Raw genomic sequence first — 16,515 nt, 5'->3', positions numbered from 1 at the left:
CCCCGCGTACCGCAAAAAAAAAAAAAAAAAAAAAAAAAAAAAAAAATTGCAATTTAGTTACCTTCAGTGATGTATTAACCTGTACTGCCTACTATAAAGATTCTTGGGTGGCTTCATTTATATGAATATGAAAGAATAATTTATAATTCAAGTATCAACTGTGTGGAGATAAATTCTTGCAGAAGAGAAATTGGGGAAATAATCTTCTCCACCAGTGACCTGTACTTATGATATAAAAATTAATCAAGAGCCTCAGAAAATTTTTGAGAAAGTAATTTAATTTTAGAAAAAGAGAACATTCCAAATACTTCTCAAATTATAATCAACAAGTCCAATATTAAAATATTTAACCACGTTGGATGTCACATGCCAGTTAATGACAAAGGAAGAGAAATATGAAGCACAGAAAGAGAGAAAAGACACATCAGACACAGGAAATGCAGGTGGAGAGAGAAAGGGGTTTGGGGAGAAAGAAAAACAAGGAGAGACACAAAAAAGAAAGAACAATGCAGGCTTCAGAGGAAAGGCCGAGCATGAGGCTGAAGCAGCTTCATTTCACGCCATACGCTACAGTTCACCTGTCAAAGTGATAACTTCTGAAATACAATGGACTTTCTCGCAGTTTAAAGTAGTCCCCTCTGTGATGAGTCCCCTAGTTTATTTTCAATACTCTATTTTTATTTACTTTCAGCATGAGTCTAAAAGTTTGCATGTAAACAAAGGACTGATATGGGCTTCTTATATATATCTAAAAGGGGGATATTTTAGAGTTAAACAAATATACCCCACTTTATCAGGTGAAACATACAAGCCAGTGTACCAGCTTACAAGAACCCAAATCATACCTGGCCGTGTTAGAAGGCAAAGGTCAACTCATTTACTAAGCTTTTATTAAGAAAACTGACCTCTCACATTTTTAAGGGTAAACGTCAAAAATGTTCTACTTCTTATTAGCACAGGATTCTTTCCTTTTCTCATTTTCAAAAAAGAAAAACCCTACATTCTGGCCTTAAAAACCCTTATATTCTGGTTTAAACCCTATATATAAACCCTATATTCTGGCTTGGAAAGACATCTCCTGCGTTAGAAAGCACAGGGTCACTGACTTTAACAGAGCAGCATCCCCCTTCTGTGGCCTTCTACGGTATCACCACTTAAAAGGCAGATGGCATGCTGCTATTTTCAAACTGTCAGACTGAAATACAACTTCAAGCCACTTTGCATTTTAAGGTCTACACACACATTTTACGGTGTGTCTGCCCTGTGGGGCAGGTGAACTGAAGACTAGGAGTTACTTACATCCGTCCTGAAAAACTGAAAAGGTTATTCTCTTAACTAAACCTCCTCTTAGACCTCTGAACTAGATTTATTAGTGACCCATGCAAGCGCTGTAGAAATCACTTTTTAGCCCCCACTATCAAAAAGTTTTTAATTTCTTGACCAGTTTGAAAATTCTGTTTCACATAAAAATCAGGATGTTCAGACTTCCCTGGTGGCGCAGTGGTTGAGAATCCGCCTGCCGATGCAGGGGACATGGGTTCATGCTCCGGTCTGGGAGGATCCCACATGCCGCGTAGCGGCTGGGCCCGTGAGCCATGGCCACTGAGCCTGTGTGTCCGGAGCCTATGCTCCGCAACGGGAGAGGCCACAACAGTGAGAGGCCCGCGTACCACAAAAAAAAAAAAAAAAAAAAAAAAAGTCCGCCTGCCAATGCAGAAAACATGGGTTCAAGCCCTAGCCTGGGAAGATCCCACATGCCGCAGAGCAACTAAGCCCGTGCGCCACAACTACTGAAGCCCATGTGCCTAGAGCCCGTGAGCCACAACTACTGAGCCCGTGTGCCACAACTACTAAGCCTGAGCTCTAGAGCCCGTGAGCCACAACTACTGAGCCCGTGTGCCACAACTACTGAAGCCCGCACGCCTAGAGCCCATGAGCCACAAGAGAAGCCACCGCAGTGAGAAGCCCGTGCGCCACAACGAAGAGTAGCCCCCACTCACCACAACGAAAGCCTGTGCACAGCAACAAAGACCCAACACAGCCAAAAATAAATAAATAAATAAATATTTTAAAAAGTTAAAAAAAACAACAGAATGTCCTATTTCTCTTAAAAAATCCAAATAGCTGGCCAAACTGCAGCATGTTTGTGCACAGCAACCACCCGCTGGATCTGAGCCATTCCCCACTAGGCACCTTTTGTCATGTATCACCTGGCTCGTGCTGTCACTTTCCCAATACCTGGTGGTGTCACTCACATAACACCTGCTTGACCACTAGAAGGATGTAAATGGGTGATTCCTGTTTACCGATTAATCAGTTAATCCAATCCTTTTTCTACAGATAATCAAGATACATTCCGTCCAAGTTTCACAAGTAAATATGTTCCAAATTAGTTGGTAACTTTCTTATGGTACATGAGATAATAATAAATCCACAGAGGTCAGACTCACCCACATTCACAATGGACCCTGCCTGCTGCTTAATCATTGTCTTCACGGCAGCTCTACAAGTCAGCATGGAGCCCAAGAGGTTAGTATGAAGCTGAGATAGCATATCTTCGGCATTTGTCCTTACTAAGAGGTTATCCCTACCAAAAAAACAAAAACCATGTAATTTAAAATTGGGATAAAACATAACAAATTAAAAAGTCAAGGGCTTCCCTGGTGGCGCAGTGGTTGAGGGTCCGCCTGCCGATGCAGGGGACACGGGTTCGTGCCCCGGTCCGGGAGGATCCCACATGCCGCGAAGCGGCTGGGCCCGTGAGCCATGGCCGCTGAGCCTGCGCATCCGGAGCCTGTGCCTCTCAACGGGCTGTGCCCCCCAACGGGAGAGGCCGCAAAAGTGAGAGGCCCGCGTACCGCAAAAAAAAAAAAAAAAAAAAAAAAAAAAAAGTCAAGAAATATGTAACATTTTCCCTGAATGCAGAATACAAGAAGTGCTTTATATTTGAGCTAGAACATCTAGAAAGCACATTTTAAACTTGGTTTGAGGCACTAAAATAACAACTGATAAGCCAGAAACGATCCCTTAGAGGACAGGCCCTGGCCCCACTCAGGTAGAGGGGCACATACCCCTAACTGTTGAAAGTAGGGCCATGTGGCCAAAATAGCTTGAATGAAGCGAGTAACTGCCACACTACACCTTGCTTAGAAAGTAAATTTTTATATTATTCTAAATATTCCGTCCTAAATTCATTAAAAAAAAATACCCACTCTGATTCCATTAATATTAACTGAGAAAACATACATGGTGGCAGAGGTCAGGATCATGGTTACCTATAAGGAAGTACTAATTGGGAAGAAACTGAGAGAGCCTGCTGGGGTTCTGGAAAAGTTCTGCAGCTCAATATGGGTGGTGATTACAATGCTAAAACTGAACTGTACCCTTACTATAATCTCAATGTAAAAGAATGAAAAGAGTGCGTGGATTAACAGATCAAGTTTCAAAATACATAGTTTTTCTTCCAATGAGAAGTAAAACAAGTTAATTAATATGTTAACTCATATTGTTCAAAGACATAGAAGGAAAAAAAGACATATAGAAATATACTTAACTTTGTGACCAACCTGTTAATTCCAGCTGCATTTACCAAGAAATTAACTCGACCTAAGTTCTTCTCTATCTCTTCAAATGTATTTTGAACATCATGTTCTTTGGCAACATCACAGCTCAATGCCAAATGATCTCCTATACAACAAAATTAGATCAGAATTACTAACAAAGTATAACCTGAATTTAAAAATGATTCAATACACATTTGTCAAGCATCTACTATGAGCTAGATCTGTTCTATCCTAAACATGAGATAAAACATGATTAGGTCCCCGATTCCTGATTTCGTGGAGTTCAGTCTAATAAACTGGATGGGGGCAGGTGGGTAACAAGAAATAAAGTACTTTGTATGATTCATCGAACAATATTTATAGCTTTGACATTGACCCCATGCTATGCAATTCAACAGTTTTCAGTGTTTTATATTCCTTTTTTTGAAACTTAGTGTCTCATTCAGTTAGGTTTTTGATGAATTGGTTTCCCGGCCCTGAAATAAACTCTTAAGATTTTTTTGTTTGTTTAACTATGTCCCATATATTATAATGACTATTGTTCAAGACTGACCATTAGGAGAGATACGACAAAGCAGGAAGCTGTTAAAAAAAAAAAAAATGCAGGCTTCCCTGGTGGCGCAGTGGTTGAGAGTCCACCTGCCGATGCAGGGGACACGGGTTTGTGTCCCGGTCCGGGAAGATCCCACATGCCGCGGAGCGGCTGGGCCCCTGAGCCATGGCCGCTGAGCCTGCGCCCCGCAAGGGGAGAGGCCACAACATTGAGAGGCCAGCATACGGCAAAAAAAAAAAAAAAAAAAAAAAGCTAAAACTTTTTTACTAAAAACAACTCTTACCTGCTTTTTAAACATATCCACTTTTTTTGAAATATTTAAATACCAAAAAAATTACTTCAAAGAAAGCATTCTTTATTTGATAATACACCTTTTACACAGTCTAACCTGTAGATTTTTAAAAAAACTAAACAATTATCTTCTGGCTAACCTTGCCTAATACATTACCATTAAAATTATCTCCTTAAACATTCGAAGACAGTAGGTCATTCGGGAAGTGACACTTTCTGGGTGAAAACCAGGCACTCATGAACCACGTAATTCAAGGAAATGCAAGGCCCCAGAGCATCTGCCTCTCTCTCGGCTCTTACCTGAAGACATGCTGGACCCACAACCCCTGAAACCCAACCAGCAGATTTCATCCTGTCCAGACAACACTGATGGCGTGGGGTGACGCAGAAGGACCCCCACGTTCTCGCCTCTTTGAATCTGAGCAAGAAGCATGGCTGAGATGCTCCCTGGTCCATAACGCACCCACTGCCCACGTAATCACTTCGGTGAAGCCGCCGGTGACGTTCCTGTAAAGGTGCCCCCCGCCCCCGACGGTGAACCCGGTGCCCCTGCTCCCGGCCCGCCTACTACCTCAACAATAGCTGCGAGCTCGGACCCTCACAGCACCCTGTCTCCCTACCCTCCAGAAACTGAAATTCGTAGAGCAACTAACAATCCATTCCTAATAAACGGGGGGAAATGGAATTCAAGTGCAATAACAAGGAATCTGGCGGAACAAATCTCATTGTCCCTTGGTGATTGTCACCAAAGCACCGTAGTGACGTCAGTGCCTTGGACACAGGAAAGCAGACCGGGTACAAGCAGGACTGGAAGGGCCGCGAAAGTCCTGGGCCGGCACTGCCTGCGCATGCGCACACGTACCGACGCGCAAGAACACGCAGGAGCGCCGGAAAGCCAGACCGCACCGCACCTGCGGCACGCACCGCCCCGCGCCCCACACGGTGAGCCTGAGCGGCCCGCGGAAGAGGGGGCCCACGACGGCTTCTCGGACCCGCACCGGCCGCGGTCCACACTCGCCGCGCAGCGGCGGGGCGCCCCCGGTCGGTACCCACCGCCCAGGTCCCCGGCCGCGGCTCTGGCCCCCTGCAGATTCCGGGCGACGATGGCCAGTCGGTAGCCTCTCTGGGCCATCAAGCGGGCCACCGCCCTGCCGATGCCCCGGGAGCCTCCGAACACGGCGCACACCCTGTCCATCTGGGACGGGGAGCCGCAGACCCGGAGGAGGAGACTACAAGAGCCGGCCCTTCCCACCGGCCTCGCGCCTTCACACCACGGCGGCTCCCACAAACTGAAGCGCCGCCCCAGGCCTCCCGCCGCCGGACTGGAGCCCGGGAGGGCGGAGGCGCCCAGAGCGCCACGTCAGCACGTCACGTCGGCGCGCCGACGTCAGTGCGCAGGGGTTACGGGCGCCACGCCCTCCGCGGACGCGAGCGTGGGCGGGAGAGACCGGGGGCGAGAGAGAGGGAGCGCGAGAGCCAGCTGGAAGGGGCCGCGCTGCATGCTGGGACTTGTAGTCTCGGTGCCGGCGGAAGGGCGCGGGCGCGGTGCCGTGGGTGGGGTGGGGGCTGCCCCGCAGTCGGTGGGCCCTGGGCTCTGGCTTTGCCAATACCCTGGACGCTGGATGTTCCGTCGTAAGATCAGGACCGTGCCGGGTTGGGACACGGTGATCACAGCGTTAGGACCCGGGATGGACTCTCCAGGTTGTGTTTGACTAAGACCTGAGGTCCTCCCGTGAAGGAGTGGACACCGGAGTCAGCGTCACAGCAGACCTTGGTCTTCCTGTTGTCCAGCTTGGCTCATGTGACCCACGCAGGATGAGGCCTTACAAACCAAACCGTGGGCGCGTCTGGAGCAGAGAAATGTTTCGTATAAGGCTGTAAGAGGGAAGAACACGCCTGACTCCATAGTGGGTCTGTTTCTTCCACTTTAACCTTTGTATTCTGTTGCTTTTACTTTTATTTAAGAATGTTGCCTGAAGCCTGAAATATACAGGAGAGCCAGTGCTCAAGGCTCTGCCCTTTAAGGGGACACCACTTTTCCATTCATACAGAGATAAAAAGTTGCAGAACAAAGAATAAGTTGGTCTAGTTGGAGGTTTACAGGAACATCGTGACCTTTGTGGAGAAGCTGCAAGAACAAGGGATTCCTACACAAAATGTGCAACAACCAGCCACACCCCCTCCCTCACCTGGCCTTTAAAATGCTTTGGCGGTTTTTGGGGCACAAGGCACCCATCTCCTTGCATGGCCCTGCAATAAACCTTTCTCTGCTCCAGAGTCCGACGTGTCAGTATTGTTGGCCTCACTGTGTGTCTGGCACATGAACTTGGTTGGGTAACAGTTTCAGGGAAGGAGTTTTTATGGGCACAGTTTGCTAGGAGGTCTGCGGAGTGTGTACCCCTCCTCTGATTGGTTGGTGGGGAGGTAACAGGGCGGTGCTCCAAGAATTTCAGTTATCAGCCTCTGGTTCCAACCAGTCTGGGTCCCCGTCGGCCTTAAGTCCCCATCCTCTGCCGGGTGGGCCCTTAGTTCCTGCAGAAGAGCTCAGAGACATGTATGAGGCTGTTATGCAGGTCCCCTGAGGAGAAACCAGGACTCTGCCCCATCTTGCGCTATTGGTTCTTTCTGCACCCCTCCGCCAATAAGTAACTGTTTGAATCTGCCCTTTGGAAGTCAGGAAAGGTCTAGGAAGCGGAAAGCCTTTTTCCTACGAACAAGAAATAGGTGACATGGAAAAGCTTTTATACCCGGGAGGGTCCCACACGGTCCTGCTCGGTTTCAATCCCCCCCCCCCCACCTTCTTTGATTCTCCTGCATCTTCGGGGAACAGGTGTCAGACAAGAAAAGGAATAACATTTTGGACAGAGGGGTTAATCATAAACGCAGTTTTAGGGGGACTCGGTTTCACCCGCCTGAAGGAGTGGGACAGGAGGGTCAGACTCAGCCTAGACCCCGCCCTCCCTCCCCCTGCCCCACCCAGACACACTGTTCTCAAAGAGAGCTGTTGTTGAGGCAGGTGCCCAGTCAACATACAGGAGGAGCTCAAGAAAGGCTAACTGAACGGTCTTGCCTCAGCATCCTCGGCTGCTGCAAACAAACAAAAATACTTACTGCAATTCTGAAGAGGATGTGCTCAGTGCTCTCTGGGTTAATAAGCTGAAAGTTGAGCATTTGTTACAATTTTACTTGATACAATCTTTATATTAAATGTTTCAGAAAAGTAAACCGTGGTCCCTACTACTAAAAAGTAGACCATGTGGGGGCAACAGGACAACTACACATGAAACACTAAGGAGCAGCGCACAATCACGAAGTGCAAAATTATCTTAACAGGAGAGCTCAGAGGAGAGGGAGGTCAATGAAGGATGAAGAAATGCATGGAGAAGCCGGATCTGAGGGCTGGATGCAGATTGAATGAAGGCAGGGAAAGAGCCAAAACAAAACAAAATCCTAAGCAAATTGAACATCATTTTTGTCCTACCTAGCTCCTGGAGGGATTTGCAGTGGCTTGCAAAAATATTTAGTAAAACCTCACATACAAAACTCTTTGCATAAGGAAAAAAAAAACCTCACATACATTAGGATGGCTAGTATTAAAAAAATAACTAATAATAACAAGCATTGGCGAGGATGTAGAGAAATTGAAACTCTTGGGCACTGTTGGTGGGAATGTAAACTGGTACAGTTGCTCTGGAAAACGGTACGGTGGTTCCTCAGAAAAATTAAAAATAGTCTTACCATATAATCCAGCAATTCCACTTCTGGGTAATTCCACTTCTCAAAAGAATTGAAAGCAGGGTCTTGAAGCAATATTTGTAAACCCATGTTCATAACAGCATTATTCATAATAGCTAAAACGTAGAAGCAACCCAAGTGACCATTGATGGACGGTGGACAAGCAAAATGTAGTACACGGATGCACACACACTGGAACATTAGTCACCCTTAGAAAGGAATTCTGCAATATGCTACAACATGGATGAACCTTGAGGACATTACACTAAATGAAATAAGGCAGTCACAAAACAACAAATGCTGTATGATTCCACCTATACAAGGTACTCAGAGCAGTCAGAATGATACAGACAGAAAGTAGGATGGAAATTGCCAGAGGTTGGGGAGGAGGAGGAAAGGAGAGTTGGTGTTTAACAGGTGTAATGTTTTTGCAAGATGAAAAGAGTTCAGGAGAGGCATGGTGGTGATGGAGGTTACCATATGGGTGTTACTTAATACTATTGAGCTGTACACTTAAAAATGATTAAGAAAGTAAATTCTATGTGTATTTTACAACAATTTTTAAAATTGGGGAAGAGAACAACCACAGCCATGCAAATATTAACATTGACAACAAGAACACTGAATTCAGTTTAAAGTTTCTTAATGGGGTTGTCTTTTGTCCCTAACGTATATAACAATCCTGTCAAAATACGGTGATTTAAGAGCACTTTAAATATTTCTTCTCTGAGGAGTTATAGCACAAACTTGATACTGGGTTGTTTTCAATTCTTAGAAATTATTTTGTGATTTTTTAATTTAATTTTGTCTTTTAATTATATAAAACATTTGCATGGTTCTTAAGTGTAAACCACAAAGCAGGTACATTCAGGGAAGCACAGCTTTCATCCTTGCTTCTGTTTCCTGTTCTCTTCCTACCCCTATAAAATGTTAAATTTTTATTTATCCTTCCATGCTTTCTTTTTGAAAATATTAGAAAATGCATGTCTCTTTCCTGTTTTACCCTCTTTCTTATACAAAAGTCAGACACTACAACAATTGTTCCACACTTTGCCCTTTTCAGGATAATAATATATCTTGGAGATCATGCCATGTTTCTTTTCACACTTGCACAGTCCTCCATATAGGGATTGTGATTGGCAGAATCCTAAAGACGACCCTCCCCTTCCCACCTCAGCTATTCAATCCAACACTAGCCTAGGAACCACTGGGAAGAGAATGTGAAGATGTAATTAAATCCCAATTCAATAACCTTAAAATATGTAGATGATCTGGGTGAGCCTAGTCTAATCAGGTGATGCTCTTAAAGCAGACCATTTTCTCTGGCTGGTGGCAGAGGAGAAGTCAAAGACACTGAAGCCTGCTCAACAACAAAACCCAAGGAATCCAGTCGAAAAATGGGCAGAAGACCTTAACAGGCACTTCTCCAAAGCAGATGTACAGATGGCCAAGAGGCACATGAAAAGATGCTCAACATCACTAATTATCAGAGAAATGCAAATCAAAACTACAACGAGGTATCACCTCACACCGGTCAGAATGGCCATCATTAAAAAGTCTATAAATAGCAAATGCTGGAAAGGGTGTGGAGGAAAGGGAACCCTCCTACACTGTTGGTGGGAGTGTAAGTTGGTGCAGCCACTATGGAGAACAGTATGGAGGTTCCTCAGAAAACTAAAAATAGAATTACCATTTGATCCAGCAATCCCACTCCTGGGAATATACCCAGACAAAACTATAACTCACGTACCGCAAAAAAAAAAAAAAAAAAGATACACGCACCCCTATGTTCATAGCAGCACTATTCACAATAGCCAAAACATGGAAACAGCCTAAATATCCATTAACAGATGAATGGATAAAGAAGATGTGGTATACAATAGAATACTACTCAGCCATAAAAAAGAATGAAATAATGCCATTTGTAGCAACATGGATGCAACTAGAGATTACCATGCTAAGTGAAGTAAGTCAGAAAGAGAAAGACAAATACCATATGATATCACTTATATGTGGAATCTAAAATATGGATTCTAATAAACTTGCACTGCCTACATATTTACACATAAAGTTACTGTATATATAAAAAATATTTTCAAGGACTCATGGGCTTGGTAATATTCAAAAGACATTATTGCTACATTTCAATATTCACCAAGAAAAGCCACAAAGTAATTTCAAACATTAAGCCACTGCAAAGACCTATCTACAAAACAGACTCACAGACATAGAGAACAGACTTGTGGTTGCCAAGGGGGAGAGGGAGGGAGAGAGAGGGAGAGGGATGGACTGGGAGTTTGGGGTTAGCAGATGCAAACTAGTATATACAGGATGGATAAACAACAAGGTCCTACTGTACAGCACAGGGAACTATATTCAATATCCTGGGATAAAACATATGGAAAAGAATATTAAAAAAGAATGTCTATAATGTAATGTGTATAAGTGAGTCACTTTGCTGTACAGCAGAGATAGGCACAGCATTGTAAATCAACTAGACTGCAATAAAAAAAAAATTTTTTTGAAAAAACAAAAGACAAAGACACTGAAGCCTAAGGGGGGATCCAGGGCCTGAGACATGTTCCTGCCGGCCTCCAGGAAGGAAGCAAACAGCTCTGCTGTGAACTGCTCACTGGAGGCTGAGAGCAAGCTAAAAACCATCAAGAAAATAAGGACTCCAGTTCCACAGGGACAAGGAGGTGTGTTCTGCCAACCAACAGTGAGATAGGAAGAGGATCCAAGCCTCGGGTGAGAATTCAGCACCAGCCATACCTGGACCCCAAGTATGTGAGGAGTGGCCCAGGAGTGCTGACCCACAGGAGCTGTCAGATTAACAAACGTGTGTTCCCTTTTAAAAAAAAATACATGGGTAAATTTTAAAAGGCAAAGGAGACCACCTTCACCCCTCAAGGCAAGGAAAATAACATGGGGTCAGTGGAAAGGTTATATAAATCAAGCCATGCTATAAGAATCTCTGCAGTACTAAAGAAGAGATGCATATGTGATTCTGAGTTTCCTAGTGGTCAAAGCAAATAAGGATACACGATTAATTACAAGTTGTAATTTCTATAAGAAGTGAATATGCTGGTTGTACAGCAAAGAGGTCTGAGTGATGGTTCCTCCTCATGGGTCTCATAAAAGGCACCCTGAGCATTACAGTGGGCTTTGCTTGTCCTGAAAAAACTATACTGTAAGGTCATTTTATAGCATCTATTTTTATTAGAGGACAGAACACCAAAACAGACTTTATTAAAAGTGAGTGTAATAGGAATGTAAACAATATAAGCAAACATCCAGACACAAGAATGGGTCTTTGGGTATTTGAAACATTGAGGAGATAAGCCTGATTACAGGAAAGTTGGGATAGTGCTGGGTTACAGAGGCTTTAAAACCAGATGCAGGCGTTAAACAGGGAGGCGCTTTAACCCTAGAAGTCACAAGATAAAAGCTGAACTTAAGAACATGGTGTATATCAGGGTGGGTTAGACCAAATTTGTCTAAGCCTCTGTGTGACCACACACTCGTATGCAACCTTGGAAAACCTGTTTTAGACAAATTACCGGTATATGTGTCAGTCTAAATGCCAATTATCAGTACATTCCTGGCATCCAGCATCACGGGGCAAAGCAGAGAGGTTCAATCCTTATGACAAGTTCTGTCAATTTCAATAGGAAAAGGGTTATACTTTTTTCTGCATGTTGTTTTAGCAAAAACCCTGGTTTTTAGATGTATTGCATCTACCACAAAGATTACGAACCTAGGAGACAAGGTGACATTCAAATTCTCAGAGCTTTCTGATGTTCCTCTCTGTGTATACACACCAGTTGTTAGGAGGAGCTGCTCTTTTGCCACTTACTTCGGTTTAAACCCCAAGGCAATCTCCCCCCTCTTAGTGCAATGTCACTGCCATCCCAGCTGAGGACGCGCATCACAGCAAATCAGCCATCAGGCGGGAGGGCTGCAGCAGGACAGGGTCTCCCGGACCCCCTGAGAGCAGAAGGAGGGTCTGTAAATTAACCTGGGTCTCCCTCCCCGGCAGGACAGTGAAGAAAACCATGAGCATGGGCCACCTCTGGTCTTTCCTTCTCACGCCACACGTCACTTTTGTGATAACATGTTGACTATATTTTACACTTTAATCTAAACCAACCTAAGAATATATTTCTCTTGACTCCAATAACTGGAGTCACGCGAGAAAATTCCTTATGTATAAAGACTATTGTACACAGTTTTAAATGTACATATTTTGTATTCTTTTTTCTTATTACAAACGGAATACCATTTAATTGCAAGAAGAATTTTAGAAAAAACTATATTTTTAAGGTAAATAAAAACTAACTGAAAGTGTTGTTATACACTTTAAATGGATGAATTATATGGTATGTGAATTATATCTCAATGAAACTGTTATTAAAAAAATTAATTGAAAGCCCACTGTCCTTGTACATGACGTTTAAAACGGCAGCTAACTGTAAGTGGGTTTCTTTCACGGGTATCCTTATAAGCCAAGATTTACAACACCCGAGATTCCTAATCTGCAGAAATTAATAAGAAATTCATAATTATGGTTTGATATTTGGGGGGAAATCTCTACATAACACGCCGTACTAAGCATCTCCAACTTAGCAGGCCCACGACTCCTCCCAGCCGTTTAGGCCGTGGGGACCCGCGGTGCCCAGAGGGCGCGTGGACAGCCCAGCTCCTCAGTACAGCCCGTGCTCTTATTCCCAAGAGGGAGGTTAGAAAGCTGCCTTAGATACAACTTTCGTGATGAAAAAGCAGCATCGGTTTTCTCTTGACATTCTTCTAGCCAGTCTGCCAGGTCATCTAAGCTGTAAGGAGCGTCCTTTTCACGATTTACGTTAGATTATTTCATCTTGAATGGGGACAATGTGTCCGTGAGCACTCTTATTCTGTTGGGTTGGCATCCTTGCCACAGAGAAGGGCATTTGTGCCCAAGGACGCCTTCTGAACCTACCCCGCCGAGCGCTCAACTGCATAAGGCGAAAACCTGGAGTTTATTCCTACCCTCCGCACCCAGGCCGCCTCCAAGCAGAGTCCTGCTGCTGCTCCAGCCTGCACTCCTCCTCAAGCACAGCCGGGCCCGCCTCCGGGCCCTGGGCCTGAATGACTGGAACAGCTGGGCAGCGGTCCCCCAGGATCGCGCCCTCCCGTCTGCCCTCCCCTCCACAGAGGGCTCCCCCTGAGGTCACGTCCGCTCCTCTGTCCCCGCCACGAAGGCTCTGCAGCAGCTCCCCACCCTGCGCGTGACAAGGCAGCGCCCTCCCGATCTGGCCCCCGCTCCCGCCTGCTCGCCCTCGCCCACCACGCGCTTTCCATCACTGCTCCTGCGGGACAGGGCTTTGCAATTCCCCGAGTGACATGTCCCTTCCCACCTCCGTGCTGTTCCAAACGTGCGGCAGGAGGGAAGGGGGCAGGGTACAACCTCTCAAAGAAGGACATAGCCCTTGGGGATAGGACATAAACTGGTTAGAACCGACTAGGCTCAAGATGGAGGAAGGTTCCACTTCCAGTGGACGTTGAGCCTCCGTGTATATTTACGCTCACTGTAACACATCAGCTAAGTGACACACCCAGCAGTGCCGTGACAGTTCAGAGGCCGACCATAAAAGGCCAAAAAGTGGGCAGTGGCCCAATTCCTGGAAATCCCCACCCTTTCCCCAAAATAGTTAGAATAATCCTCCTGCTCATTAGCCTATGGAATTACCCAGGCTAAAAAACTAACCACCCCATATTTGGGGGCCTCTCGCCTTCTGAAACGGCCCACACTCTGTCTATGGAATGTGTACCTCTCTAAAAAAAACCCACCTCTTACCCATCGCTTTCTCTCACTGAATTCTTTCTGCAATGAGACATAAAGGACCTGAGCTTCATTAAGTCCTGAGACCAGGTGTGTGATCGCAATTAAAAGACAGTGAGTTGAAGTCCCACTCTGAGTTGTGTGGTTTCAAATGCTGTCTGCCCCACCTCCAGGGCTCTCACTTCTTCTCCTGGTGACATCAGATTTATCACTCAAGACATGGCCCAAGCATCTCTTCCAGGGAAGCCTTTCCTGATCCAGCAGGACACGCTGACGCCCTCCTTCCTCCCTCTCCTTAACTTGTGTGTGTGTCTCTAAGTCTGTGTTTCGTGGAAGGATCCTGACCTCTGAATTCAGGAAATTTCAGGAAGACACTGAATAGACTTCCGGGGATCTGCGAACATCGCAAGTCACATACAAAATCTTGCATCCATTTCAAATAAGTAGCTTCCGGGAAGAGGGACCACTTCTTTCACCAGGTTCTCAAGGGGAACTTTACCTTCACGGGTTAAAAACTCTCTAAACTGCACTAAATTGTGAGCTCTTTGAATGTAGACACGATCACATTACGTTTTGTTTCCCTGTTTGTAGCTTAGTTCCTAGGGCTTGTGAACACTAAATGCATTAGCTAAAGGCTGAAAAAATGAGGGAAAGAAATAACTCATTTTAAAAGAATTTATTGCTATGGGTAAGAACCAGTGTTGGCTGTAGCTATGATTAAAATAGACCTGGTTGCTGCTTTCATTGGGAAAATAATCTGGCAAGGGAGACACACATGAAACAATTAATCATGCAATTGCTATTTCACTGCAGTAGTGGGAAGGCCTGTAAGGCAGAAGGACAGGGCGCTAGCAGAGGGCTTTGATCCAGTCTGCTAGTGGGGGTCTGAGGTCAGAGAAGGCTCCTCTGAGGTCTTAATGCTCATAAAGTAAAAGAATAATAACTAAGAAATATTACCAAGAGTGATAACTACATTTACTATCCATCAGTATGTTAAAAGGTTAGCTAGGAGACAGCATTATTTATACATAAAGAATACAAATCCTGACTTAAGAGATCCCTTTGATTCATGAAGGAGATTTTCTAGTGAAGGCAGGTGTTCCTCCTTGATGAGATCACTTAATTTGACATTTCACCAGGAAGTACCATGGAAGAGTGTAATCCTGAAATTTTATGTCCTTTTAAAAAAAAATCTGCCCCCAATTTTCTAATAGTGTAAGGCCAGCTCTGGATACTTAAGATCAAGCCCCTAGGGCAGCATGTCTGCCAGGCTCAGTGTCCCAGAAGTGGTTCTGAGTCTGGCCTCCGTCCTCTGACCACCCCCCGCCCCACTGCCCCCAGCATCCCATTTCTACCTCTGCCCTCTGGCTGGAGGGTAAGCTCATCTGCTGCATCTCCCAGACTCACGGGAGCTTCCCCATCCCAGCCCCTCATCCGACTGGTCTGTGTCAGAGGCCCTGGCCGGCTCAGGCCCCTTCTCGGGGCCCTGACTCACTGGGACTCTGCACGGTCCCACCCCTCCAGGTTCTCCTGGGGAAGCCAGACTCCACATTGTGTGTCAGCATCTGAGATGGGCCTGAACCCGCGGCTCCTGCATCTCCAGGTCCTGCCGCGTGGCTGCAGGTCTTGTTGGAATGATCACAGCCTGTTGTTCCTCATCCACAGCTGCAGAGACCCATCCCGAGTTATGCCGAGCAGAAAACTGGGGCTCCTCAGACACACACAAAACTTCTAACTAAAATAGACCACAGTGCTGGGGACTGAACTGTACCCCCCCACACACAACAAGGTTCATCTGTTGATGCCCTCACCCACAATGGGACTGTATTTGGAATAGGGCCTTTCAGGAGGTAATTAAGGGCTGCCTTAGTCTGTCTGGGTGGCTTATGAACAACAGACATTTATTTCTCACAGTTCTGGAGGCTGGAAGTCAGAGATCAAGGCACAGGCAGATTCAGTGTCTGCTGAGAACCATCTTCTGGTTCACGGCCAGCCGTCTGTCACCGTGTCCTCACTGGCAGTGGGGCAGGGACCTCTCTGCAGTCTCTGTTGTAAGGGCACTGACCCTGTAACAGGGAAGAACCAAATCAGACTACATGTTGGATCTGTTTCTTTTACTTTACCTTTGCTTTCTGCTGTTTTTTGTTCACTAAAAGGATACTGTCTATACATAATGGCCTGCCTCAGGGAACCCTGCCCCTCTGCCTGAATGTTAAACCAAAGTGCCTTTGTTCAGGGAAACATCCGGACCCTGTTCCACCTGTGGATGACTACAAGAAAGAAGAAATTAACACATCACCTCCCCGAGGCTGGCCATTCCAGGTGATATTTGCAAAACTTATGGCCTTTTACTTTACTTCCCCATCTCCCCCTCTCTGTGCTATAAAAGAAACTGGCATCCAAACCCTGAGAAGATGATTATTTTGAGACTTTAGTCTGCCATCTGCTCAGTCTGCCGCCTTTCCGAATAAAGTCGTATTCATTGCCTCAACACCTCGTCTCGGATTTATTTGTTCTGAGGTGAGCAGAGCAAGCATGGACTTGGTAACAAA

The 16,515-nt window shown here is 45.5% G+C and overlaps 1 protein-coding gene across 8 annotated transcripts in view; it reads right to left on the bottom strand.

The window, feature by feature from the left end:
* The window catches only part of CBR4 (carbonyl reductase 4), a 99,679-nt gene extending 92,972 nt beyond the window's left edge, over nt 1–6,707 (bottom strand). For 7 of the 8 annotated variants that reach the window (XR_003681360.2, XR_003681361.2, XM_028494277.2 and 4 more), the window contains exons 1-3: nt 5,461–6,707; nt 3,567–3,687; nt 2,451–2,587 (exon numbers count right to left, since the gene is read on the bottom strand). Coding sequence is in view for 6 of the 8 variants with exons in the window: in XM_028494277.2 (XP_028350078.1) it covers nt 2,451–2,587; nt 3,567–3,687; nt 5,461–5,602 (400 nt within the window). In the remaining 2 variants the exon portion in view is untranslated. Of the gene's footprint in view, nt 1–2,450; nt 2,588–3,566; nt 3,688–4,707; nt 5,240–5,460 lie in introns of those variants that run through there. The other variant, XM_028494276.2, reaches the window with a different exon arrangement.
* Between the last annotated feature and the right edge of the window lie 9,808 nt (nt 6,708–16,515).

Source organism: Physeter macrocephalus, chromosome 9, assembly GCF_002837175.3.
Source record: "Physeter macrocephalus isolate SW-GA chromosome 9, ASM283717v5, whole genome shotgun sequence".
In the NCBI taxonomy this organism is placed as follows: domain Eukaryota; kingdom Metazoa; phylum Chordata; class Mammalia; order Artiodactyla; family Physeteridae; genus Physeter; species Physeter macrocephalus.
Note: the sequence above shows the minus strand (reverse complement) of the source record. Positions and strands in the feature narration are given on the sequence as shown.